The sequence below is a fragment of the Hyperolius riggenbachi genome, chromosome 10 (assembly GCF_040937935.1).
Source record: "Hyperolius riggenbachi isolate aHypRig1 chromosome 10, aHypRig1.pri, whole genome shotgun sequence".
Taxonomy (NCBI): domain Eukaryota; kingdom Metazoa; phylum Chordata; class Amphibia; order Anura; family Hyperoliidae; genus Hyperolius; species Hyperolius riggenbachi.
In genome coordinates this window covers 224,136,669-224,163,861 of record NC_090655.1, presented here as the reverse complement: position 1 = coordinate 224,163,861, position 27,193 = coordinate 224,136,669, and the positions used below count along the sequence as shown (strand labels likewise).

Here is a 27,193-nt window from a genome sequence, read left to right as displayed (position 1 = left end):
TAAGCAGGCAACAAGGAGATCTTGGGGGGAGGTCCTAGCTTTGGAACACCCCTGCCGAGGACAGGGGAAGCCTCATTAGGATCCAGAGGCTTCCCTTTATGAGGTAAATAACCCCAGGGGCACTTTTTTCCCTACAGGCACACTTTAAAAGTGCCCATTAATTATACAATTCCACAGCTGATCAATCATTTCCAATGATAATCAATCGGAAAGAATCGGTTGTGCCCATAATCGACCGAATTACTGGTAGCCAAGTCGATCAGATTAATAGAATCGACCCGTTTTTCGGATTGATCCCAATGTAATTGGCTAGCAGGAATTTGGCCATTAATGGGCATGACCAATCGTTTCTGACTGATTACTGTGGAAATGATCGATCAGCCACAGAATTGTATCACTAATTGGTACATGTACCTGAGATCTCAGAAGAAGATTTTATACTCACCTGGGGCTTCCTCCAGTCCCATGAGCACCAAATCGTCCCTCAACATCCTCCCAAGTGCCTCCATTTGGCCGCAATCAGCCCCGGTAATCTGGCTCAGTCGCATCAGTCGGCTCTTATGCGCATGCACGGAGGGGCTGCGCATGCACAGACGACCCCGACTTGCCACGACTGAGCCAGTTAACGGGGCTGATTGCAGCTGAAAGGAGGCACCCAGGAGGACAGCGAGTGTTATGGGGCTGGAGGAAGCCCCGGGAATCTGGCTCAGTCGCATCAGTCGGCTCTTCTGCGCATGCACGGAGGGGCTGCGCATGCGCAGAAGACCTCGATTTGCCGCGACTGAGCCAGTTACCAGGGCTGATTGCAGTTGAACAGAGGCACCCAGGAGGACAGCAAGTGTTATGGGGCTGGAGGAAGCCCCGGGTGAGTATAAAATCTTCCTATTCTGAGATCTCAGGTACACTTTATAAGTACCTAAACCGTTTGAACTAAAATGAGATTCTCTGACCTTCTCCCACCAGCCGCCTGCAGACGGTCCTCAATTACCCCGCTGCAGGTTAGTTTAGTTTTTGCCAACTTTTTGCCGTGCCCACATGTATCCTTCACATTTTCCTCCGCAATAGAAGGGGAACGTGAAGGATACGCATGGCAAGGGCTGCGCAGGCGCAGTGGCCTGCTGACTTTTAGTCAGCAAAAACTAAAATAACCTGCGGTGGGGGAACAGAGGATCGTTGAGGAGCGGCGTGGGACAGGACGGCTGCAGGGGGCTGGGAGAAGCCCCAGGTAAGTGAATCTCATTCAAAAGGTTTAGTTTCCCTTTAAAAGTCTGGAAGGGAGGATAGGGGCTGATGGAGGTTTGGGGAGAGAGTGTAAAGAGAGAGAAAGTGACTGTGTGTGTGTTCACTCTACCTGCTGGACAGGCTCAGGTCATTTGGATGCTCCTGTCTCCCTGCTGTCACGCAGCATAAGCCAGTCATCTGAACTTGACCCCTCTCCTCTCCACACTTCTGCCTGCTGCCTGGGGGGCTGGGACAGTGTCTCTTGAAGTTTGTCTGGCTGTGTCTCATTCTCTCTCTCTCTTCTCCTGGAGTCCTGGCTCTCCACGAGTTGTCTGGGGGTTGGGCTCTCCACAAATTTCCAGCCTCTCTCTCTCCTCTCTGTCTGTCGTCCTCTGCTGAGCTGCTCTGACTGTTGATGTGTCTCGCTCTCTCTTCATAGTCCGTGGCTCAGGCTCAGCAGCCAAGTGACTCCATACACTCCCCCAGCTGAACAAGCTGGCTGCTTGCGTGAGGCAAGCTGAGACGAGTGGCAACTATTCAGACCACGTGCTTTGCTGTAGCTGCTCCGAGCCAGCTCTCTCTCACTGTCACAGGCTCACAGCCAGTCCTGGCTCCTCCTCCTCCTCCTATAGTCTTCAGCAGCGTGGGGGAAAATACAGCCACTCCCGTGATTGGCTGGCAGTACGTGACCAGCCAGTCCAAGAGAGGAGGGAATTGTGTGAGGGTGATCAGCCTGGGGCTATTTTTTCCGGTATATGACGGGCCAGAAATAATTAAATACCGGTGTCCGGCTTTTTAGCTGTTTTTCCGGCCAGGCCGGCCAGATAACGGCTGGGTGGCAACCCTATTCCCATCCTTTAAATTGATATATTACTAATTTTAAAATATGAAGGAAAATGGACCAGGATAGAAAGCACCAGTGTGGCTTGAATTATAAAACAACATATTTTTCCTATGAAATCTTTATGGTATGCGTGACTAGGGGTGTGCTGGGGGCATGATCAGGGGTGTGGCAGATGCGTGGCTTAAAGAGACACTGAAGTGAAAAAAAATTATGATATTATGATTTGTATGTGTAGTACAGCTAAGAAATAAAACATTAAGATCAGATACATCAGTCTAATTGTTTCCAGTACAGGAAGAGTTAAGAAACTCCAGTTGTTATCGCTATGCAAAAATGCCATTAATCTCTACGACTTTCAAAGTCGTGGAGAGGGCTGTTTTCTGACTTTTATTATCTCAACTGTTAGTTAACTATTTACTTTTTCTCTGCCAGAGGAGAGGTCATTAGTTCACAGACTGCTCTGAAAGAATCAGTTTGAATGCTGAGTGTTGTGTAATCTGCACATATTAGAGAATTATGCAATGTTAGAAAAAACACTATATACCTGAAAATAAAAATATGATAATATTTTCTTTGCTGCTAATCTTCTAGTAATTATTCATAGTACACAACCAATTCATTATATCATATATTTTTTTTCGCTTCAGTGTCTCTTTAAGTGTTCCGCTTTCTCATCTCAAGAATTTGGGAGGTATGCCTTTGTGCAGTCAAGGTTGCTAGACTGGAAGCTTAAACTAGACTGGAAGCTTAAAGTGAATCTGAGATGGGAAAAAAATATACATACCTGGGGCTCCTCCAGCCCCGCCCAGGTGAATTGCTCCCTCGCTGTCCTCCTGCCCTGTCTTAACCACTTGAGGACCACAGTCTTTTCGCCCCTTAACCACCCTGGCGTTCTATTGAGATCGCCAGGGCGGCTGCGGGAGGGTTTTTTTTAAATTAAAAAAAAACTATTTCATGCAGCCAACTTAAAGTTGGCTGCATGAAAGCCCACTAGAGGGCGCTCCGAATCCGTTCTTCTGATCGCCTCCGGCAATTAGAAGTAACAAGGAAGGCTGCAATGAGCAACCTTCTTTGTTTGGCTTTCCTCGTCGCCATGGCGACGAGCGGAGTGACGTCATGGACGTCAGCCGTCTCCGATCCAGCCCTTAGCGCTGGCCGGAACTATTTGTTCCGGCTGCGCAGGGCTCGGGCGGCTGGGGGGACCCTCTTTCGCCGCAGAGCGGCGGCAATCAGGTAGCACACGCGGCTGGCAAAGTGCCGGCTGCGTGTGCTGCTTTTTATTTTATCAAAATCGGCCCAGCAGGGCCTGAGCGGCACCCTCTGGCGGTAATGGACGAGCTGAGCTCGTCCATACCGCTAAGGTGGTTAAGGACCAGAGCCTTTTTCTCCATTCAGACCACTGGAGCTTTCACGGTTTATTGCTCGGTCATACAACCTACCACCTAAATGAATTTTACCTTCTTTTCTTGTCACTAATACAGCTTTCTTTTGGTGCGATTTGATTGCTGCTGCAAGTTTTACTTTTTATTATATTCATCAAAAAAGACATGAATTTTGTCAAAAAAATGACTTTTTTAACTTTCTGTGCTGACATTTTTCAAATAAAGTAAAATTTCCTATACATTTAAGCGCGAAAGTTATTCTGCTACATGTCTTTGATTAAAAAAAAAACATTCAGTGTATATTTATTGGATTGGGCAAAAAAGTTATAGCGTTTACAAACTATGGTGCCGAAAGTGAATTTTCCCATTTTCCAGCATCTCTGACTTTTCTGCGCACCTGTCAGGTTTCATGAGGGGCTAAAATTCCAGGATAGTACAGATACCCCCCAAATGACCCCATTTTGGAAAGAAGACACCCCAAAGTATTCAGTGAGAGGCATGGTGAGTTCATAGAAGATTTTATTTTTTGTCACAAGTTAGCGGAAAATGACACTTTGTGACAAAAAAAAAAAAAGTTTCCATTTCTTCTAACTTGCGACAAAAAAAAATGAAATCTGCCACGGACTCACTATGCTCCTCTCTGAATACCTTGAAGTGTCTACTTTCCAAAATGAGTCATTTGTGGGGTGTGTTCACTGTCCTGGCATTTTGGGGGGTGCCTAATTGTAAGCACCCCTGTAAAGCCTAAATATGCTCATTGGACTTTTGGCCCCTTAGCGCAGTTAGGCTGCAAAAAAGTGCCACACATGTGGTGTCGCTGTACTCAGGAGAAGTAGTATAATGTGTTTTGTGGTGTATTTTTACACATACCCATGCTGGGTGGGAGAAATATCTCCGTAAATGACATTTTTTTTATTTTTTTTTACACACAATTGTCTATTTATAGAGATATTTCTCCCACTCAGCATGGGTATGTGGAAAAATACACCCCAAAACACATTATACTACTTCTCCTGAGTACGGCGATACCACATGTGTGGCACTTTTTTGCACCCTAACTGCGCTAAGGGGCCCAAAGTGCAATGAGTACCTTTAGGATTTTACAGGTCATTTTGAGAAATTTCGTTTCAAGACTACTCACGGTTTAGGGCCCCTAAAATGCCAGGACAGTATAGGAACCCCACAAATTACCCCATTTTAGAAAGAAGACACCCCAAGGTATTCCGTTAGGAGTATGGTGAGTTCATAGAAGATTTTTTTTTTGTCACAAGTTAGCGGAAATTGATTTTAATTGTGTTTTTTCCACAAAGTGTCATTTTCCGCTAACTTGTGACAAAAAATAAAATCTTCTATGAACTCACCATACTCCTAACGGAATACCTTGGGGTGTCTTCTTTCTAAAATGGGGTCATTTGTGGGGTTCCTATACCGCCCTGGCATTTTAGTGGCCCTAAACCGTGAGGAGTAGTCTTGAAACTAAATGTCGCAAAATGACCTGTGAAATCCTAAAGGTACTCATTGGACTTTGGGCCCCTTAGCGCACTTAGGGTGCAAAAAAGTGCCACACATGTGGTACCGCCGTACTCAGGAGAAGTAGTATAATGTGTTTTGGGGTGTATTTTTACACATACAGATGCTGGGTGGGAGAAATATCTCTGTAAATGACAATTATTTGATTTTTTTTACACACAATTGTCCATTTACAGAGAGATTTCTCCCACCCAGCATGGGTATGTATAAAAATACACCCCAAAACACATTATACTACTTCTTCTGAGTACGGCGATACCACATGTGTGACACTTTTTTGCAACCTAGGTGCACTAAGGGGCCTAACGTCCTATTCACAGGTCATTTTGAGGCATTTGGATTCTAGACTACTCCTCACGGTTTAGGGCCCCTAAAATGCCTGGGTTAGTATAGGAACCCCACAAGTGACCCCATTTTAGAAAGAAGACACCCCAAGGTATTCTGTTAGGAGTATGGTGAGTTCATAGAAGATTTTTTTTTTGTCACAAGTTAGCGGAAAATGCCACTTTGTGAAAAAAAAACAATACATATCAATTTCCGCTAACTTGTGACAAAAAATAAAATCTTCTATGAACTCATCATACACCTAACAGTATACCTTGGGGTATCTTCTTTCTAAAATGGGGTCACTTGTGGGGTTCCTATACTGCCCTGGCATTTTAGGGGCCCTAAACCGTGAGGAGTAGTCTTGAACCCAAATTTATCAAAATGACCTGTGAAATCCAAAAGGTACTCATTGGACTTTGGGCCCCTTAGCACAGTTAGGCTGCAAAAAAGTGTCACACATGTGGTATCGCCGTACTCAGAAGAAGTAGTATAATGTGTTTTGGGGTGTATTTTTACATATAACCATGCTGGGTGGGAGAAATATCTCTGTAAATGACACATTTTTGATTTTTTTTACACACAATTGTCCATTTACAGAGAGATTTCTCCCACCCAGCATGGGTATGTGTAAAAATACACCACAAAACACATTATACTACTTCTCCTGAGTATGGCGATACCACATGTGTGACACTTTTTTGCAGCCTAGGTGCGCTAAGGGGCCCAACGTCCTATTCACAGGTCATTTTGAGGCATTTGTTTTCTAGACTACTCCTCATGGTTTAGGGCCCCTAAAATGCCAGGGCAGTATAGGAACCCCACAAGTGACCCCATTTTAGAAAGAAGACACCCCAAGGTATTCCGTTAGGGGTATGGTGAGTTCATAGAAGATTTTATTTTTTGTCACAAGTTAGTGAAAAATGACACTTTGTGAAAAAAACAATAAAAATCCAATTTCCGCTAACTTTTGACAAAAAATAAAATCTTCTATGAACTCGTCATACACCTAACAGAATACCTTGGGGTGTCTTCTTTCTAAAATGGGGTCACTTGTGGGGTTCCTATACTGCCCTGGCATTTTACGGGCCCAAAACTGTGGGTAGTCTGGAAACCAAATTTCTCAAAATGACTGTTCAGGGGTATAAGCATCTGCAAATTTTGATGACAGGTGGTCTATGAGGGGGCAAATTTTGTGGAACCGGTCATAAGCAGGGTGGCCTCTTAGATGACAGGATGTATTGGGCCTGATCTGATGGATAGGAGTGCTAGGGGGGTGACAGGAGGTGATTGATGGGTGTCTCAGGGGGCGGTTAGAGGGGAAAATAGATGCAATCAATGCACTGGGGAGGTGATCGGAAGGGGGTCTGAGGGGGATCTGAGGGTTTGGCCGAGTGATCAGGAGTCCACACGGGGCAAATTAGGGCCTGATCTGATGGGTAGGTGTGCTAGGGGGTGACAGGAGGTGATTGATGGGTGTCTCAAGATGTGATTAGAGGGGGGAAATAGATGCAAGCAATGCACTGGCGAGGTGATCAGGGCTGGGGTCTGAGGGCAATCTGAGGTGTGGACAGGTGATTGGGTGCCCTAGGGGCAGATTAGGGTCTAATCTGATGGGTAACAGTGACAGGTGGTGATAGGGGGTGATTGATGGGTAATTAGTGGGTGTTTAGAGGAGAGAAGAGATGTAAACACTGCACTTGGGAGGTGATCTGATGTCGGATCTGCGGGTGATCTATTGGTGTGGGTGGGTGATCAGATTGCCCGCAAGGGGCAGGTTAGGGGCTGATTGATGGGTGGCAGTGACAGGGGGTGATTGATGGGTGGCAGTGACAGGGGGTGATTGATGGGTGACTGACAGGTGATCAGTGGGTTATTACAGGGAATAACAGATGTAAATATTGCACTGGCGAATTGATAAGGGGGGGGTCTGAGGGCAATCTGAGCGTGTGGGCGGTTGATTGGGTGCCCGCAAGGGGCAGATTAGGGTCTAATCTGATGGGTAACAGTGACAGGTGGTGATAGGGGGTGATTGATGGGTAATTAGTGGGTGTTTAGAGGAGAGAAGAGATGTAAACACTGCACTTGGGAGGTGATCTGATGTCGGATCTGCGGGTGATCTATTGGTGTGGGTGGGTGATCAGATTGCCCGCAAGGGGCAGGTTAGGGGCTGATTGATGGGTGGCAGTGACAGGGGGTGATTGATGGGTGGCAGTGACAGGGGGTGATTGATGGGTGACTGACAGGTGATCAGTGGGTTATTACAGGGAATAACAGATGTAAATATTGCACTGGCGAATTGATAAGGGGGGGGTCTGAGGGCAATCTGAGCGTGTGGGCTGGTGATTGGGTGCCCGCAAGGGGCAGATTAGGGTCTAATCTGATGGGTAACAGTGACAGGTGGTGATAGGGGGTGATTGATGGGTGATTGATGGGTAATTAATGGGTGTTTAGAGGAGAGAAGAGATAAAAACACTGCACTTGGGAGGTGATCTGATGTCGGATTTGCGGGCGATCTATTGGTGTGGGTGGGTGATCAGATTGCCCGCAAGGGGCAGGTTAGGGGCTGATTGATGGGTGGCAGTGACAGGGGGTGATTGATGGGTGGCAGTGACAGGGGGTGATTGATGGGTGACTGACAGGTGATCAGTGGGTTATTACAGGGAATAACAGATGTAAATATTGCACTGGCGAATTGATAAGGGGGGGTCTGAGGGCAATCTGAGCGTGTGGGCGGGTGATTGGGTGCCCGCAAGGGGCAGATTAGGGTCTAATCTGATGGGTAACAGTGACAGGTGGTGATAGGGGGTGATTGATGGGTAATTAGTGGGTGTTTAGAGGAGAGAAGAGATGTAAACACTGCACTTGGGAGGTGATCTGATGTCGGATCTGCGGGCGATCTATTGGTGTGGGTGGGTGATCAGATTGCCCGCAAGGGGCAGGTTAGGGGCTGATTGATGGGTGGCAGTGACAGGGGGTGATTGACGGGTGATTGACAGGTGATCAGGGGGGATAGATGCATACAGTACACGGGGGGGGGGGGGGGGGTCTGGGGAGAATCTGAGGGGTGGGGGTGATCAGGAGGGAGTAGGGGGCAGATTAGGGACTAAAAAAAAAAAAGCGTTGACAGATAGTGACAGGGAGTGATTGATGGGTGATTAGGGGGGTGACTGGGTGCAAACAGTGGTCTGGGGGGTGGGCAGGGGGGGGGGGGTCTGAGGGGTGCTGTGGGCGATCAGGGGGCAGGGGGGGGAGATCAGTGTGCTTGGGTGCAGACTAGGGTGGCTGCAGCCTGCCCTGGTGGTCCCTCGGACACTGGGACCACCAGGGCAGGAGGCAGCCAGTATAATAGGCTTTGTATACATTACAAAGCCTATTATACAAAATACATGCGGCGATCCGGGTGCTAGTAACCCGCCGGCGCTTCCGTACGGCCGGCGGGTTACAGCGAACGGGGGGCGGAGCCAGTCCCCGGCGGCTGATCGCGTCACGAATGACGCGATCGCCGCATAGCCACTCCCGCAGCCGCCCCCGCTGATGGGCGTATTGCGGTCGTTTGGGCCCGGACTTTGCCGCCGCCCATCGGCTGGGGGCGGTCGTCAAGTAGTTAATCTTCTGCAATTTATTTATTTTAACAGAATGCACCACTGTCTAGGTAATAATGTGTAACACATACCTACATACATACTGTACATACATCCATGCATACATAATTCATGCATACTACGAGGGTCATCCAGAAAGGACAGCCATTTTAAATTAATCAGTTAAAGAAAAGTGTATTTATTTAATTTCAGACACATTGTATCTTTTGATTATTTCTCTACATAATAATTTCCTTTATTTATGGATTTATTATATCTTTTTGCCTGGTTTTCAATCCCTTTGTTGTAGTAGCATCACATGCCTCACCTATATGGGTAGGATGATTTGGTGGGGGGAGGAGCTGGCTTCATGTTGATGCTGCTGAAGAAGCAGTTACCTGTGACAAGTGATGCAGGGAGAGAAAAGACTAGGGGCCCATACACTAAACGCTTTTTCCCGCCGATATACAGCAGATTCGATCACTGTGATCGAATCTGCTGTGAAATCATTGCGCTAACACTGAGTGAACGATCGATTTCCGTCTGAAATCGATCGTTCCCGTCAATCTGTCCGTGCGGAAGATTTCGCTCAACATAATCAGTAGAGCGCCCTCTACTGTTTAAACTTCCCCCGGCAGGAAGTAAAGTGAAGCCAGCCGGAGCCCAGAGCGGAGAAGAGACCGCGGAGACCAGGGGACTCGCGCCGGCCGGATCAGGTAATGTATGCGAGGGGGCGGCGGCAGCTCCACAGATTGTGAATCGGTTTCATAGTGAAATTGATTCACAATCTGTTTGCAGTAAAGGCAGCCATACGATCCCTCTCTGATCAGATTCGATCAGAGAGGGATCTATGTGTTGGTCGATCTGATGGCAAATCGACCAGTGTATGGCCACCTTAACCTGACAGATGCAAGTTATATTACACAGAAACAATCTTAATGTGGCAGATACTTTCTGGATGTCCCTCGTACAATGAGAACATCCAACAATATCCAACAATACATGGATATATTGAATTATTTCTGACGCACAGTGGGATTGTAGGAAATCTCTGTTGTGCTGCCCCAAATTTTTTAAAGGAGGCAGAAAAGGCCATAATACTATGAAATGGTCTGGGACCGCATGTTGCAGGACATTCAAGGTGAGCTGGGAGTTATGCCTGGTACACACCGTGACCGTGCAATGTCCCGTCAGATCGACGGGTTAAATCAATGCTTTCCAGGTCAAATCAGGTCAGACCTGTTGGAAATTATCAATTCGACCCATTGTTCTGACATGAAATTGCATGGTGTGTACCAGGCATTAGTGACTATTTGGACAAATGTGGACCAAGAAAATGATGGAAAGCTCGACCATGACCTTCTCAACCCCGCCACCATTGGCCAGGACCCTCTTTTAGTGTGAGCTAGCTCAGTACTACACCTGCGTGAGTATGACCACGCCCGCGCAGTAGCATGGAGCCGTTTGTGGAAGGGCAGCTTTGGCTTATTGAGCAGGCCTGGATATACTTGCAGAGGTGCAGTTTGGTAGTGCTCGTACATGGTGGGGAGTGTGGCCTTAAGAACATGTCCAATAAATTTGAAGGGTCTGTATGCGGCAGTGGAAGGGTTCGAGGAGGACACGAGAAGCCTGTGCGCTATCCAGAGGTTTCCTCTACCTAGGTAAGTATCTATCTATTTTGAGAGAGGGGCCACCTCATATTCACTTGAAAGTTTGTTGGGTTAACTAAGGCTATCCCATCTACGTGGGCTTAGTAAATTTCAGAATATTGCAAGGATGAGATTGGCAGCCCTCTCGGAAGGCTTCAGATTTCTCCAAAGTTCACCAACTCAAATCTTTGTACAATGAGTCCAACTTATAAAGTCTATCATATATAATTATTGTTAAATCCACTTTGACAATTTGAGAATTGTTTCCTCCTTGTCACCATTGTGGCAATACCTAATTTTAGCACCTCCTATCAGAGTCAGAATAGCATAAGATCCCCTTAGGTTGCCCAAAGATCTTAACTAATTAAACTTTTGCTATTCCTTTACAGAGAATAGCAACATTTGTTTGACCACGTTGATGAGGATGAAGGAGTACCAAGGTCACATGACTGAAAGAATACTAAACCTCACCCTGGAGATTATCTGTCTGGTGACTGGAGAGGTGGGGAGGATTCTAGGAGCATCACATGAAGTCTTTGTTATCGGTGGAAGGATACACACCGTCCTTACTAAATATCACAGTGGATAGGCCAACTTTTTTATACCAAAATTGTGGGCTAAATGTGGGGCTTATGTGTGGGGTCCCCATATGCAGAGTACACAATGGAAGCGTATCCCCACCCATAGCTACCTCTCATTGCTATGGCTTGATTCTCCCTGACATCGTCATAACTCACCACTAGAGCTTCAGGCTCACTGGGGTCATGTGAGAGTGACCCTGGAGTTCTAGCGGTGGGCTATGAAGCTTCCGGGGAGATGGACTCAAGCTGGAGTGAGAAGACATCGCTATGGTTTCTGGTACGCCTCCAACTTGCACCCTGCATGGAGGCTAGGGTAGCACATGAGGGGGGGGGGGGGGGGCAGCCTATCGGCAGGTAACTACATTTGGCCAAAACTGAGGAGTGGGCTTATCCATGAGTATATATGTTGATTAGTTTAATATTTGTTAATTGATTTGTAAACATCCAGACTTTGCACAGGGAACAAACACAAAATAATAAAATTGTCTTTAAAAAATGTTTGGGCTTATACTCAAATATGAATATAAAAACCTGACTGAAAAGGTGAGGGGGGGGGGGATTTTTGAAGTGTTACTCGGTAACATTATTGCTCTTTTTAATACAGAGTCTTCTTCCTGTGTCATGTGGTGACCATGTGACCTTCATGGTGCCTCTATCTCACTCCCTGACACTTGAAAGAAGCAGTGAGAAGAAGATTCTAAAAGTAATTCACAAGATGATTGAGCTGCTGACAGGAGAGGTGAGCAGTGCTGGGAATTATGGGACAATATCCAGGAACACAAAGTACAGTATGTTTCTGAATGATGACTGTCTTATTGTTTGTGTATCAGGTTCCTATCAGGTATCATGATATTTCTGTCTATTTCTCCATGGAGGAGTGGCAGTATTTGAAAGGGCACAAAGATCTCTACAAGGATGACAAGATGGAGGATCAGTCGCCCCTCTCATCACCGGGTAAGAGGAGACTTTCACTTCTTGTAAAAGCAGAGCAGTATGAAGGGGCCACCTAGATACCCCCATCATATAAAGAAAACACATAGAAAAAATGTACTCCATGTGTTTTCTACAGCTGGGCCCAGTACTAGAAATCCAGCAGAGAGATATACAGGTCCTCTTTATTCTCAGGATTGTACACAGGAAGACCACACCATCCCCCAACATTATCAGGTAGGCGGAGCTGAGGATTTCACCAAATGCCATGGTTTTGTTTTCTTATCCAAAATAAATTCATCTCAAAACTTCTCTGTAGGAGGAAATTCTGAATAATGTTAAAGAAGAAGATATTCCAGGAGATCAGAAGACATATTCAGTGGATGATTGGCCACACAGCAGGGAATACAATACCACTGAGAGTGGTCCAGGTAAGTAATAAACTGTAAAAAAAAAAAAAAAATAACAGGAAAAGAACACTGCATTAAAAGGATATCTGACCCGACCCAAACTTTGAAAATTAAGCACAGAGGTATGTTTGCAAGCAAGGTATATATTTCTGAGTCCATTCCATGCCCACCGGTCTCTAATAGAAACTTAAAAAGTGTGACTTTCCATGAAAGTCAGATTTAGAAACATGAAGAGGCAGCCTTCGGTTGTTTTTTGCCCCTCACAATTTTACCTGATCCCAGCCTGCTACACACCCCTTGCCTGCCTCCAATGGTGTAGGAGCAGTTTTTACACCATAGCCCGTAGCCGATTGGGACCACAGAGAGGGAAAGAGTAGTGGAAAAAAAACTCACTTGTTTTGCCCCACGTGACTTTCTCAAGGGTTACACATCATGGTAGGAAATCTCTTGGCTTTAAAGGACACCTGAAGTGAGAGGAATATGGACAACAATAGGAGTAGGAGAAACCGAGAGCCCAATATAGTGCAGTATGGACTGTTAATGGATGGATTGTATGAGTGCTTGAAAGTACCAATGCTCACAAAGGTGGGTAACCTCCAAGTTAGCCAGTATATAGGCAAGTAGGGAGATTAGCCCTGACCCCACTCAGGTTAAGAAGTCATTCTCTGTAGTGTAGAACAAGGGGTAGCACCCCCGGTGCACCAATTCCCCAGTGCCGTTTTTGCGTGTATGAATAAATATAGCAGCTTCCACATCCCTCTTAGTTTTGGTGTTCTTTAACACACTGTGCAGGTCCCGGTGTCCCGCCTCTTCACTTAACTATGTTTGTTTACAGTAGTATGAGATATACAATACAATTCAGAGGTTCTCAAACTGGGTGTCGCGGCACTTAAGCACCTACCAGGGGTGCCTCGGCATGCATCCCTATCCTTTGTGCATTGCCATCAGGTAATGCATCCGCACATTGATGTACAATGCGGCTGCATTACCCTCCAGTTATCCTTCTGTCCTGGCAGCCGTGGTTAAATTTGAACATCAGAGGAATCGGGGTGGAGCGATGAATCAGTGTGACTTGGTCTGGATAGGTCAGGAAATGTTTTTCCAGCTAATGAGGGTCACTTACTATCTGGATATGGGTGCTGAGGTGATGCTGCATAATTAAAGCGGGTGTTCTTAACTGCAGTTTCCACATGGGGAAATGTCTATGTGCTCTAAAAGATTGACTCTTGGCATGCTTATTCAGGGGGTGTGCATAATGGGGTATTGCTGCCTAATTTTGAGGTCAGTGATTATTTGGAGGGCGCGTTGCTACCCGGGAGTGTTCTGTCATTGACTACTTCGAGGGGACATTGTGGGGTATGCTGTCTAATGGGGGTCACTGGCTAATTGGAGAAGGGAATGCTGCCTGCCTATTGGTGGTGGATGGGTCAGTGTGAACCTGGAGGGGGATGCTGCCTGTTGTGGGTCAATGACAACTCAAAGTTAACCCCCGCTAATCTCCGCCCACCGCTTTTGACGCCGACCGATGCCTGTCGGCCTGTCAGGGAGGGTTTAATGAATGTACTCCATTTTCTCCTATTTGCTATGACTAATCTATATAGGCATATTCCTAATCCTACAGCACCATCTACTGGCCATAATGGAAATTGCATAGGAGAAACCTTTTCTATTATTCCATCCCTTGACCGAAGATCTTTCCTTCTCTATTAACCAAACAAATTTATATTTAAAAGAAATAAAAGATCACACAAGGATAAATGATGTAAAGTATTTAGCATATAATCACTATAATCTAATTACCTTACAGAACCCATTAATCATTAGCTATGAAACAGTTATATACTTATCTCACATGTTTATAGGTCCTTCAGACCCCTGACACTTACTGCGTCCGGTCATCTCTCCATCTTTCCACTCTGTGAGCCAGATTTATCAAGAGTGTCGGAGACAAAATATTGGTAGGTTTTTAGAAATCCGTGCAGAACTGTCTCAGGCATCTCAAGAAATCATTAGATAGTGCAGATTCCTTCTAAAACTGTTGTAAAATAGGAGGCACTAGGAAGGTCTTTTAGACAGTGCAGTGTGTGAGGGGAATTGCTGTTGCTGAGGTAACCAACACACCTGCTGTATTGATAGCAGCAGGCTCTGAGGAGGAATTCAGAAGGGGGGGAGCACCACACAAATCATATCTAGCCTGCACTCTGCAATCATGTCTACCTGCAGTTCTACACCTGTAGAACTGCTATCAAGCACTTCTTAACCACTTGAGGACCACAGTCTTTTCGCCCCTTAACCACCCTGGCGATCTATTGAGATCGCCAGGGCGGCTGCGGGAGGGTTTTTTTTAAATTAAAAAAAAAACTATTTCATGCAGCCAACTTAAAGTTGGCTGCATGAAAGCCCACTAGAGGGCGCTCCGAATCCGTTCTTCTGATCGCCTCCGGCAATTAGAAGTAACAAGGAAGGCTGCAATGAGCAGCCTTCTTTGTTTGGCTTTTCTCGTCGCCATGGCGACGAGCGGAGTGACGTCATGGACGTCAGCCGCCTCCGATCCAGCCCTTAGCGCTGGCCGGAACTATTTGTTCCGGCTGCGCAGGGCTCAGGCGGCTGGGGGGACCCTCTTTCGTCGCAGAGAGGCGGCAATCAGGTAGCACACGCGGCTGGCAAAGTGCCGGCTGCGTGTGCTGCTTTTTATTTTATCAAAATCGGCCCAGCAGGGCCTGAGCGGCACCCTCTGGCGGTAATGGACGAGCTGAGCTCGTCCATACCGCTAAGGTGGTTAAGGACCTGAGCCTTTTTTTCCATTCAGACCACTGCAGCTTTCACGGTTTATTGCTCGGTCATACAACCTACCACCTAAATGAATTTTACCTCCTTTTCTTGTCACTAATACAGCTTTCTTTTAGTGCTATTTGATTGCTGCTGCGAGTTTTAGTTTTTATTATATTCATCAAAAAAGACATGAATTTTGTCAAAAAAATGACTTTTTTAACTTTCTGTGCTGACATTTTTCAAATAAAGTAAAATTTCCTATACATTTGAGCACGAACGTTATTCTGCTACATGTCTTTGATAAAAAAAACAAAACCATTCAGTGTATATTTATTGGATTGGGCAAAAGTTATAGCGTTTACAAACTATGGTGCCAAAAGTGAATTTTCCTATTTTCAAGCATCTCTGACTATTCTGACCCCGTCATGTTTCATGAGGTGCTAAAATTCCAGGATAGTATAAATACCCCCCAAATGACCCCATTTTGGAAAGAAGACATCCCAAAGTATTCAGTGAGGGGCATGGTGAGTTCATAGAAGATTTTATTTTTTGTCACAAGTTAGTGGAAAATGACACTTTGTGACAAAAAAAAAGTTTCCATTTCTTCTAACTTGCGATACAAAAAAATGAAATCTGCCACGGACTCACTATGCTCCTCTCTGAATACCTTGAAGTGTCTACTTTCCAAAATGGGGTCATTTGTGGGTGTGTTCACTGTCCTGGCATTTTGGGGGTGCCTAATTGTAAGCACCCCTGTAAAGCCTAAAGATGCTCATTGGACTTTGGGCTCCTTAGCGCAGTTAGGCTGCAAAAAAGTGCCACACATGTGGTATCGCCGTACTCAGGAGAAGTAGTATAATGTGTTTTGTGGTGTATTTTTACACATACCCATGCTGGGTGGGAGAAATATCTCCGTAAATGACAATTTTTTGATTTTTTTTTACACACAATTGTCTATTTACAGAGATATTTCTCCCACTCAGCATGGGTATGTATAAAAATACACCCCAAAACACATTATACTACTTCTCCTGAGTACGGCGATACCACGTGTGTGGCACTTTTTTGCACCCTAACTGCGCTAAGGGGCCCAAAGTCCAATGAGTACCTTTAGGATTTCACAGGTCATTTTGCGACATTTGGTTTCAAGACGGTTTAGGGCCCCTAAAATGCCAGGGCAGTATAGGAACCCCACAAATGACCCCATTTTAGAAAGAAGACACCCCAAGGTATTCCGTTAGGAGTATGGTGAGTTCATAGAAGATTTTTTTTTTGTCACAAGTTAGCGGAAATTGATTTTAATTGTGTTTTTTCACAAAGTGTCATTTTCCGCTAACTTGTGACAAAAAATAAAATCTTCTATGAACTCACCATACTCCTAACGGAATACCTTGGGGTGTCTTCTTTCTAAAATGGGGTCATTTGTGGGGTTCCTATACTGCCCTGGCATTTTAGGAGCCCTAAACCGTGAGGAGTAGTCTTGAAACCAAATGTCGCAAAATGACCTGTGAAATCCTAAAGGTACTCATTGGACTTTGGGCCCCTTAGCGCACTTAGGGTGCAAACAAATGCCACACATGTGGTACCGCCGTACTCAGGAGAAGTAGTATAATGTGTTTTGTGGTGTATTTTTACACATACCCATGCTGAGTGGGAGAAATATCTCTGTAAATGACAATTGTTTGATTTTTTTTACACACAATTGTCCATTTACAGAGAGATTTCTCCCACCCAGCATGGGTATGTATGAAAATACACCCCAAAACACATTATACTACTTCTTCTGAGTACGGCGATACCACATGTGTGACACTTGTTTGCAACCTAGGTGCGCTAAGGGGCCTAACGTCCTATTCACAGGTCATTTTGAGGCATTTGTTTTCTAGACTACTCCTCACGGTTTAGGGCCCCTAAAATGCCAGGGCAGTATAGGAACCCTACAAGTGACCCCATTTTAGGAAGAAGACACCCCAAGGTATTCTGTTAGGTGTATGATGAGTTCATAGAAGATTTTTTTTTTGTCACAAGTTAGCGGAAAATGACACTTTGTGAAAAAAAAAATACAAATCAATTTCCGCTAACTTGTGACAAAAAATAAAATCTTCTATGAACTCATCATACACCTAACAGAATACCTTGGGGTGTCTTCTTCCTAAAATGGGGTCACTTGTGGGGTTCCTATACTGCCCTGGCATTTTAGGGGCCCTAAACCGTGAGGAGTAGTCTGGAAACCAAATGCCGCAAAATGACCCTTGAAATCCTAAAGCAGGGGTGCCCACACTTTTTTGACTCGCGAGCTGCTTTTAAATTTCCCGAGCCCAAGAGATCTACCAACATTTAAAATAGCCAGGTATAGCTGCCCTTAATATAGGTAGCTAGGCATAGGTGCTCCCCATATAGATAGCTAGGCATAGTTTCCCCAATATAGATAGCTAGGCATAGGTCCCCCCCATATAGCTAGGCATGGGTGCCCCCCATATAGATAGCTAGGCATAGGTTCCCCCCACATATAGATAGCTATGTATAGGTGCCCCCCACATATAGAGAGCTAGGCATATATGCCCCCCACAAAGATAGCTAGGCATAGGTTCCCCCCACATATAGATAGCTATGTATAGGTGCCCCCCACATATAGATAGCTAGGCATATATGCCCCCCACATATAGATAGCTAGGTAAACGTGTCCCCCATATATATAGGTAGCTAGGCATATGTGCCTTCCATAAAGATAGTTAGGCATATGTGCCTGCCATATAGATAGTTCGGCTCCCTCCCTCCACCAGGCGCTGGTCTCATCCACCCCCCTTCACTCACCCTGCATGCCCGGAGGAGCATGCAGCACTGAGACATCTGATTAGCGGCAATCCGCAGTGGAGAGGAGAGCGGAGGGTAACGGCGTGTATACAGGCAAAGCACTTCCTGTATACACGTCCTCACCCACGGCTCTCCTCTCTACTGCGGATTGCCGCTAATCAGATGTCACGCAAGGCATGCAGGGTCAGCGACGGAGATCCAGGCGACACATTGAGGACTGGAGAGCGGCAGGCCAGACAAAGAGGAAGTGGGAGAGCTGGGGAGGAAGGAGGTGGGCGGGACGCGGCTCTTCCTTTGCACCCATTGGCTGTGTGCTGCTCTGCATAGGGCAGCAGAGCAGCACAATCAGACAGTACGCCAGCGCTGCATATAGTCAGCGTCTGGCGTACTATTTTAAAATGCCGACGCGATCTACCCAGCAGTCCTTCGCGATCTACTGGTAGATCGCGATCGACGTATTGGGCAGCCCTGTCCTAAAGGTACTCATTGGACTTTGGGCCCCTTAGCGCAGTTAGGGTGCAAAAAAGTGTCACACATGTGGTACCGCCGTACTCAGGAGAAGTAGTATAATGTGTTTTGTGGTGTATTTTTACACATACCCATGCTGGGTGGTAGAAATCTCTCTGTAAATGGACAATTGTGTTTAAAAAAAATCAAAAATGTGTCATTTACAGAGATATTTCTCCCACCCAGCATGGTTATATGTAAAAATACACCACAAAACACATTATACTACTTCTCCTGAGTACGGCGATACCACATGTGTGACACTTTTTTGCAGCCTAGGTGCGCTAAGGGGCCCAACATCCTATTCACAGGTCATTTTGAGGCATTTGTTTTCTAGACTACTCCTCACGGTTTAGGGCCCCTAAAATGCCAGGGCAGTATAGGAACCCCACAAGTGACCCCATTTTAGAAAGAAGACACCCCAAGGTAATCCGTTAGGTGTATGGTGAGTTCATAGAAGATTTTATTTTTTGTCACAAGTTAGTAAAAAATGACACTTTGTGAAAAAAACAATAAAAATCAATTTCCGCTAACTTTTGACAAAAAAATAAAATCTTCTATGAACTCGTCATACACCTAAGAGAATACCTTGGGGTGTCTTTTTTCTAAAATGGGGTCACTTGTGGGGTTCCTATACTGCCCTGGCATTTTACGGGTCCAAAACAGTGAGTAGTCGGGAAACCAAATTTCTCAAAATGACTGTTCAGGGGTATAAGCATCTGCAAATTTTGATGACAGGTGGCCTATGAGGGGGCAAATTTTGTGGAACCGGTCATAAGCAGGGTGGCCTCCTAGATGACAGGTTGTATTGGGCCTGATCTGATGGATAGGAGTGCTAGGGGGGTGACAGGAGGTGATTGATGGGTGTCTCGAGGTGGTTAGAGGGGAAAACAGATACAATCAATGCACTGGGGAGGTGATCGGAAGGGGGTCTGAGGGTTTGGCCGAGTGATCAAGAGCCCACACGGGGCAAATTAGGGCCTGATCTGATGGGTAGGTGTGCTAGGGGGTGCCAGGTGGTGACAGGAGGTGATTGATGGGTGTCTCAAGGTGTGATTAGAGGGGGGAAATAGATGCAAGCAATGCCCTGGCGAGGTGATCAGGGCTGGGGTCTAAGGGCGTTCTGAGGGTGTGGGCGGGTGATTGGGTGCCTTAGGGGCAGATTAGGGTCTAATCTGATGGGTATCAGTGACAGGGAGTGATTGATTGGTAATTAGTGGGTGTTTAGGGTAGAGAACAGATGTAAACACTGCACTTGGGAGGTGATCTGACATCGGATCTGCGGGCGATCTATTGGTGTGGGTGGGGGATCAGATTGCCCGCAAGGGGCAGGTTAGGGGCTGATTGATGGGTGGCAGTGACAGGGGGTGATTGAGGGGTGGCAGTGACAGGGGGTGATTGATGGGTGATTGATAGGTGATTAACAGGTGATCAGTGGGTTATTACAGGGAAGAACAGATGTAAATATTGCACTGGCGAATTGATAAGGGGGGGGTCTGAGGGCAATCTGAGCGTGTAGGCGGGTGATTGGGTGCCCGCAAGGGGCAGATTAGGGTCTGATCTGATGGGTAACAGTGACAGGTGGTGATAGGGGGTGATTGATGGGTAATTAGTGGGTATTTAGAGGAGAGAACAGATGTAAACACTGCACTTGGGAGGTGATCTGATGTCGGATCTGCGGGCGATCTATTGGTGTGGGTGGATGATCAGATTGCCCGCAAGGGGCAGGTTAGGGGCTGATTGATGGGTGGCAGTGACAGGGGGTGATTGATGGGTGATTGACAGGTGATTGGCAGGTGATCAGGGGGGATAGATGCATACAGTATACGGGGGGGGGGGGCTGGGGAGAATCTGAGGGGTGGGGGGGTGATCAGGAGGGAGCAGGGGGCAGTTTAGGGTTAAAAAAAAATAGCGTTTTTAGATCGTGACAGGGAGTGATTGATGGGTGATTAGGGGGGTGATTGGGTGCAAACAGGGGTCTGGGGGGTGGGGGTCTGAGGGGTGCTGTGGGCGATCAGAGGGAAGGGGGGGGGGGCAGTATCAGTGTGCTTGGTGCAGACTAGGGTGGCTGCAGCCTGCCCTGGTGGCCTCTCGGACACTGGGACCACCAGGGCAGGAGGCAGCCAGTATAATAGGCTTTGTATACATTACAAAACCTATTATACACTATCCGTGCGGCGATCCGGGTGCTAGTAACCCGCCGGCGCTTCTGAACGGCCAGCGGGTTACAGCGCGTGGGGGGGGGGCGGAGCCAGTCACCGGCGGCTGATCGCGGTCGGCAAGTGGTTAATCTGCGCCAGTTTAGGGATGGATTTGCACTTTTCTTAACTGTAGCGCAGCTCTAGAAATTCATGCTAAATTGCCACTATTACCTAGGATTTAAGAAGGTTCTCATTATCATACAGAACTGTTCTCCCTGCTGGTTAGAACAGATTAAGAAGATAATGTAATGTGTTGATAAATCTCCCCCTGTGCCCCGTTTAGAACTCTGATAGAATCTTCAGTTTGCATGTGCTGTCCATAGACCACCATGGACATAAGACTATGGTAGGGATTAGATTGTGACCCCCTTGTAGGGACAGTTGGTGGCAAGGCTATATATACTCGGTAAAGCACTTCAGAAAATGTCAGCGCTATATAAATACTATCTAATAATAATACACTGGGAATTTGTAAGTATTTTTACATTGGTGGTAATTAATGGCTTTTGGTGGTACTACTCTCGTTTACATGGGCCTCTACATCAAAAGGGAAAACGGAGTACTTACTGAAGTCTCAGGGAGCCCATTGTAGATCAGATGGACCTTCTGTTATGGTCCTTTGATCTGGAGAGTGATCACAAGTGTGGGAGAGGAAGAGGATTGTATTCAGCATTTGCAGCATCTGAATATTTTTAAACTCTAAATACAACAAAATAATACTGTATATCACCGCAGATAGGCTCATCCATGGAAGAGCCCCCCAGTGTGCCACCCTAGCCCCCTGTTCAGATCATGTGATAGGCGCATGCCAGTGAAAGCTTAACTGCCTCTCTTCACTCCGGCTTGCATCCTCATGTCTCCCCAGCAATTTTTAAATGACCATTTCAAGTTCACTTCAAATGACCACCAAATTTTTAAATGACTTGGTGGTCTAGTGGCCAGGTAGGAAGAGCCGGGATACTCAAGGATGCAAGCTGGAGGGCTATGCTTTGTGTCATGCTTTCAACACATGCACTGCATAGGGGTCCATACACATAGGGTGTCACCCACAGATAAGCCGACTCCCCACTATTAGCCCAAAATTTGTGTGGAAAAAAAGTTGGCTTATCCGTGGTGATACATGGTACTTTGTAATACTCAGGTTCATCTCAAATCTATATTTATCATGCTTAAAGCAGATCCGAGATGAAAAACTAACTATAACAAGTAACTTGTCAATATATCTAATCTAAAGTTTAGATAGTTTACACAGCAAATCTACCTGCAAACAGCCTCAACAGAATATGATTATTTCTTCCTGTGATACAATGACAGCGGCCATGTTCTGTTTGTAAACATTACGCACAGGCAAGCTGATCTGTATCTCCAGCCCTCAGCCTGTGAAAACCTAATTCCCCCTCCTCCCCTCTGCCTCTGAAATCTCTAGCTAGTAACAGCTCCCCACTCCTCCTGCCCAGACTGAGCTCCCATAAGCCCTTGCTACTGTCTGAAAATGCCAAGGCACTCTGAAAAGCTGTGGGCGAGGCTTGTTTAGTTTATAGGGAATTAGAGTATTAAAACAAAAACAAAAAAGTATTTGGCTTGAGGAATGCCCTATAAACTATATGTAAGGGGCACAATTACGCAATGAGTAAAAGTTTATCTCGGATCCACTTTAAGTGGCGAAGTTCAGTTGATGATGGTAGCTCAATAACTTAATAACTGTTTTGTTCAAGTGGACCTAAACTCTTGTACAGGACAGAAGGAAAACACAAAGAAATCCACCCTGTGTGTATTTAGGAAGTTTAGCCTGTCTAATTCCCCCTCATCTGCAAGAGATCACAAGTGTAATTTTATCTCTCAACTGTTTCAGCACAGGAATTTGGCAGTCTCAGCAAACACAGCTAAAATGTAAACACAGGTTTTTAACCCTTTTCCTGCTTCCATGAAACCAGGAAGTAGACACACTCAGATTTATTGCAGGAGTTCTGTGGACTGTAAAAAAGAAATGTTATTCTTTAAAGGTTATTATGCTGTTGCTTATGTTTTAGAGCAGAGAGGTTCTGAGTTTATGTCCGCTTTAATCATGCTTTTATATCCAACAGGCAGTGCAGCTGTAGAGGAGCCCTTAGATGGCCTTCTCAGTTTAATACCGAAATATGACATAAAAGACTGTACCACTACACAAGGGTATCCAGGGGAAAACCTATTCAGCCCAAATATCCGTTCAGGGCATTCATATGTGACACCTCCCAAATCTGACCCTGAGGGACTTTGTCAGCCTGTTTTGGACCAACAAAAAGAAGCTTTCCAAACTCACAATATTGTGTCAGTTTCGGATCATGGTCAAGAAATTTCGAAGAATAACAGAGGAAAGTCTTCAAGAGAAAAAACATTTAGCCCAGAGATTCATCAAGGCGTTCCGTGTATGCCACCTGGTACGTTTCACCCTGAGGGATCTTATCACTCAGATATGAACCAACATACTGGAGCTATTCAAACTGACTCAAATATTTCACTTTCAAAATATGGTCCAGTTTTTGCACAGTATTCACCCCTTACGTTATCCGGTAAAGATGACACAGAGCTAAAAAATGTTTTGCGTACGGGATCCAATGAATGTTTAAGGTGGGAAGCCCAAAATATTACAAATAGTGGAACTTCTCCAGCCGCGAGGTTATACTCCTGTCCGGAGTGTGGAGAATGTTTCTTTTGGGAGTCAGAACTTGTTAGGCACCAGAGAAGTCATTCACAAGAGATGCCATACTCATGTCCGGAGTGTGGCAAATGCTTCATGGGAAAGCGTGGTCTCCATCGGCACTATAAATCTCATGCAGTGGAGAAGCCACACCAATGCTCAGAGTGCGGAAAAGGTTTCATGTGGAAGTCTGAACTCCTTCAGCACAGCAGAGTTCACACGGGTGAGAAGCCCTTCTCATGTCTGGAGTGTGGAAAGAGTTTTACCCGAAAAGCTGTCCTCCTCAAACATCGAGTAGCACACACGGGAAGAAAGTCCATCTCATGTTTGGTGTGTGGGGAATGTTTTACGTGGAAGTCTGATCTGGACAAGCACCAGAGAAAGGCTCACACTGGAGAGAGAACTCTATCCTGCATAGACTGTGGGAAACGCTACACAAGCCGATCCCACCTATTGGACCATCAGAGGACTCACACGGGGGAAAAGCCTTTCTCCTGTCCTGAATGCAAGAGGTGTTTCACATCAATTGCCCAGCTGAATAAACACTGTAGGGCTCACACCAGCGAGCTTTCCATGCACAGAGTGCAGGAGGTTGCTTTCAGAGGAGTGAGGGCTAATGAGACATTACAAGGTCCACACATATGAAAAGCAACTTTTGTGAACATCAAGGGCCTGATTCATGAAGCTACATGACACTAGCGCGAGCTAAATACAGGGATGTGTGCTGCACTGTTTAGTGTGTCTTCCTTAGTTACGCACCCTGTTCACATAGTAACGCACGCTCCTGGGTGCTGTGAAGTATCACAACTGCGATACTTCAATAGCATGGCTGCTACATTGAAGTTGCGGCCGCGCTAGAGAAGTATCGCGGTCGCGTTACTTCACAGCACCCAGGAGCGTGCGTTACTATGTAAGCAGGGCGCGTAACTAAGGAAGGCACACTGCGCAGCACGGCCACGCATAGCGTGCAGCCCTGTATTTAGCTGGCGCTAGTGTCAAGTAGCTTGCGTTGTTGTAGCAGTGCAGCTTCATGAATCAGGCCCCAAGTCTTTTGGGAAGTGAACTGATTGGTTGAATACTGGCACCGTGCAATGATCTTGGGCACTCGTGATGAAAATTCTATATAGTGAGACAGCTTTAAAGGGAACCTGAAGTAAGAAGGATATGGAGGCTGGCATGTTTATTTAATTTACCAATACCAGCTACCTGGCTGTCATGCTGATCCTCTGCTTGTAATCCATTTAGCCATAAACCGTGAACAAGCATGCAGATCAGGTCATCTGACTGAAGTCTGACTAGATTAGCTGCATGCTTGTTTCAGGTGTGTGACTCGGGCACTACTGATGCCAGAAAAATCAGCAGGATGCCAGGCAACTGGTAATGTTTAAAAGGAAATAAATATGGCAGCCTCCATTTCCCTCTTGCTTCAGGTTTCCTTTAAAAAACAAAAATAACACGGGTATTATTTATTAATCAAGAAACCTACCAGGAAATTAAGGTAACAATTAATTAAATTAAATCAATATTTATTATAATAATAATAATAGGAATAATAATAAGAAGTAAATATGGCTGCCTGAATATACTTCTCATGTCAGGTGTGCTTTAAGGAAAGCAACACCAGGGTATGTGTGCACCAAAATCCATTTAATAAAGTTTTAATTTAATATTTACTGTGCTCTTATTCTGTTCTCTTGCTTTATCCTACCAATAATTACCTTGGATTGGCTGGCAATGTCTTATTCTCTCCATTGTCTTATTATTGACCCGTTTAGTTTCACCTTTGTTCTGTCTAGTAGAGCCAGTCTGTTGTGTCAGATGCAAATTGTACATCAAAATACCAAACACCATTCACTGTGAGCACCGAGGAAGAGAGTGATGATCCTGCCTTCCAAATAGCAAGAGGTCCTCCTCGTGGTCAGCTCATGAATCAGTCACCTTTCTAGCACCAAAATCAGAACTAATTTTACTGACCCAGTAAGTCCACACTTACCGGAAAGCCTGAAGTGGTCCAATGAACCTTAACTGCAGTTTTTGAAACATGTCTGCTGGTAGGCCACAGAAGTTAGCAACACACAAATCAAACCTAAGGATTGCCTTATTATTTAGAGCATAAAATCTACCACACAGAGAAAACACAGATAAACACGGCACATTGTTCTTCAGTGAAAAGCTTCTTGCTTCAGTGGAAAGCTTCTGGCCACCTGAAGAGGTGATAACATTATATTTTGTTTACACTCCGTTGTCAGATACATTTAGTAAACATTAGCAAAGTGCAGAAACTGAGCTGAGAAGTTACATTTTAATTTCTAACATTAATTTACGAATCATATGTCAGCTGTTACTGTAAGCTATGTAAGCGACACACGGAAATCAGTACCATTAAATGTGATTTCTGCTATAGCATATCCCAGTAATTACAATTTAGAAAATTTTACCTGTTAGAATTACAGTTTAAAAGATACTGTTCAATCTGGCTCTTGAAGCATAATATGTTAAGGTATATAGATGTAAACTCAGGCATGCTGGGAGACAATAGTAGCTAACTGATTGGCCAACAAGAATCACGTCTCAGGAAGTCAAAGAGAGCTTCTTCTTCTTTCGTGAAGTCCCTCCAAATGTTCTTCAGCATAAAATCGGGGGATATTTAAAACTCCTATTACTGCAGGAATGCTCCCAGAAACAGGTGTAAACTTGATCCTCTATAGCATACTTGTCAGACTCTGGCCTGCAGGCCAAATTTGTCCCTCAGAGCCATTAAATTCGACCCTCAAGTTGTTTCCTGTAACGATTGGTGCTAGCAAGATCAGAGATCTGATTATCAGGTGATCTGCAGTATCACCTATAATGCAGATATACACCTGATTATATAGTGATCTGCAGAATCACCAATAATACAGATATACAGATACTGAAGTAAGAGCTAACACTGCAAATAGCCACCGAGAGGTAAGGTGAGCTATACACACTTTAACCTCCCCGGCGTTCTATTGAGATCGCCAGGGAGGCTGCGGGAGGGTTTTTTTTTAATTAAAAAAAAACTATTTCATGCAGCCAACTGAAAGTTGGCTGCATGAAAGCCCACTAGAGGGCGCTCCGGAGGCGTTCTTCCGATCGCCTCCGGCGCCCATAATAAACAAGGAAGGCCGCAATGAGCGGCCTTCCTTGTTTTGCTTAGATCGTCGCCATGGCGACGAGCGGAGTGACGTCATGGACGTCAGCCGACGTCCTGACGTCAGCCGCCTCCGATCCAGCCCTTAGCGCTGGCCGGAACTTTTCGTTCCGGCTGCGCAGGGCTCAGGCGGCTAGGGGGGCCCTCTTTCGCCGCTGCTCGCGGCGAATCGCCGCAGAGCGGCGGCGATCAGGCAGCACACGCGGCTGGCAAAGTGCCGGCTGCGTGTGCTGCACTTTATTTGAAGAAAATCGGCCCAGCAGGGCCTGAGCGCCAGCCTCCGGCGGTGATGGACGAGCTGAGCTCGTCCATACCGCTCAGGAGGTTAATGCACTGAGTGTAGTGATTGGTGCAACAGTAATTACTGACAGATTTGGCTATACCTCACCAAGGGAGCTGGTGGGCACTGGCAGTACAACGAACACCTCACCAGTGACAAGGGCTCACTGGTGAGTAGAAAGGTCAGACTAATCGGGTTTGGTAACAGACAGGCAGATTACAGTACAGAATCGACAGGCAGAGGCAGAACGTATTTCAGGCAGAGTTTGGCAGTAAGGTCAGATGAGCAGAGGTACAAAATCAGAAGACAGAGACA

At 45.8% G+C, this 27,193-nt stretch overlaps 2 protein-coding genes across 3 annotated transcripts in view; one reads left to right on the top strand and one right to left on the bottom strand.

Moving 5' to 3' along the window:
- LOC137534626 (NACHT, LRR and PYD domains-containing protein 3-like) overlaps positions 1 to 1,796 on the bottom strand; it is a 107,118-nt gene extending 105,322 nt beyond the window's left edge. The window contains exon 1 of the mRNA XM_068256220.1: positions 1,352 to 1,796. The gene's annotated coding sequence lies outside the window, so the exon portion shown is untranslated. The remainder of the gene's footprint in view (positions 1 to 1,351) is intronic.
- LOC137534627 (oocyte zinc finger protein XlCOF8.4-like) overlaps positions 1 to 24,181 on the top strand; it is a 174,229-nt gene extending 150,048 nt beyond the window's left edge. For both annotated transcript variants that reach the window (XM_068256223.1, XM_068256222.1), the window contains exons 2-7: positions 10,924 to 11,036; positions 11,720 to 11,854; positions 11,946 to 12,069; positions 12,185 to 12,282; positions 12,365 to 12,476; positions 22,834 to 24,181. In XM_068256223.1, coding sequence (XP_068112324.1) covers positions 10,953 to 11,036; positions 11,720 to 11,854; positions 11,946 to 12,069; positions 12,185 to 12,282; positions 12,365 to 12,476; positions 22,834 to 24,071 — 1,791 coding nt within the window. In that variant the 5' untranslated portion in view covers positions 10,924 to 10,952 and the 3' untranslated portion in view covers positions 24,072 to 24,181. The remainder of the gene's footprint in view (positions 1 to 10,923; positions 11,037 to 11,719; positions 11,855 to 11,945; positions 12,070 to 12,184; positions 12,283 to 12,364; positions 12,477 to 22,833) is intronic.
- The last annotated feature ends 3,012 nt before the right edge of the window (positions 24,182 to 27,193 follow it).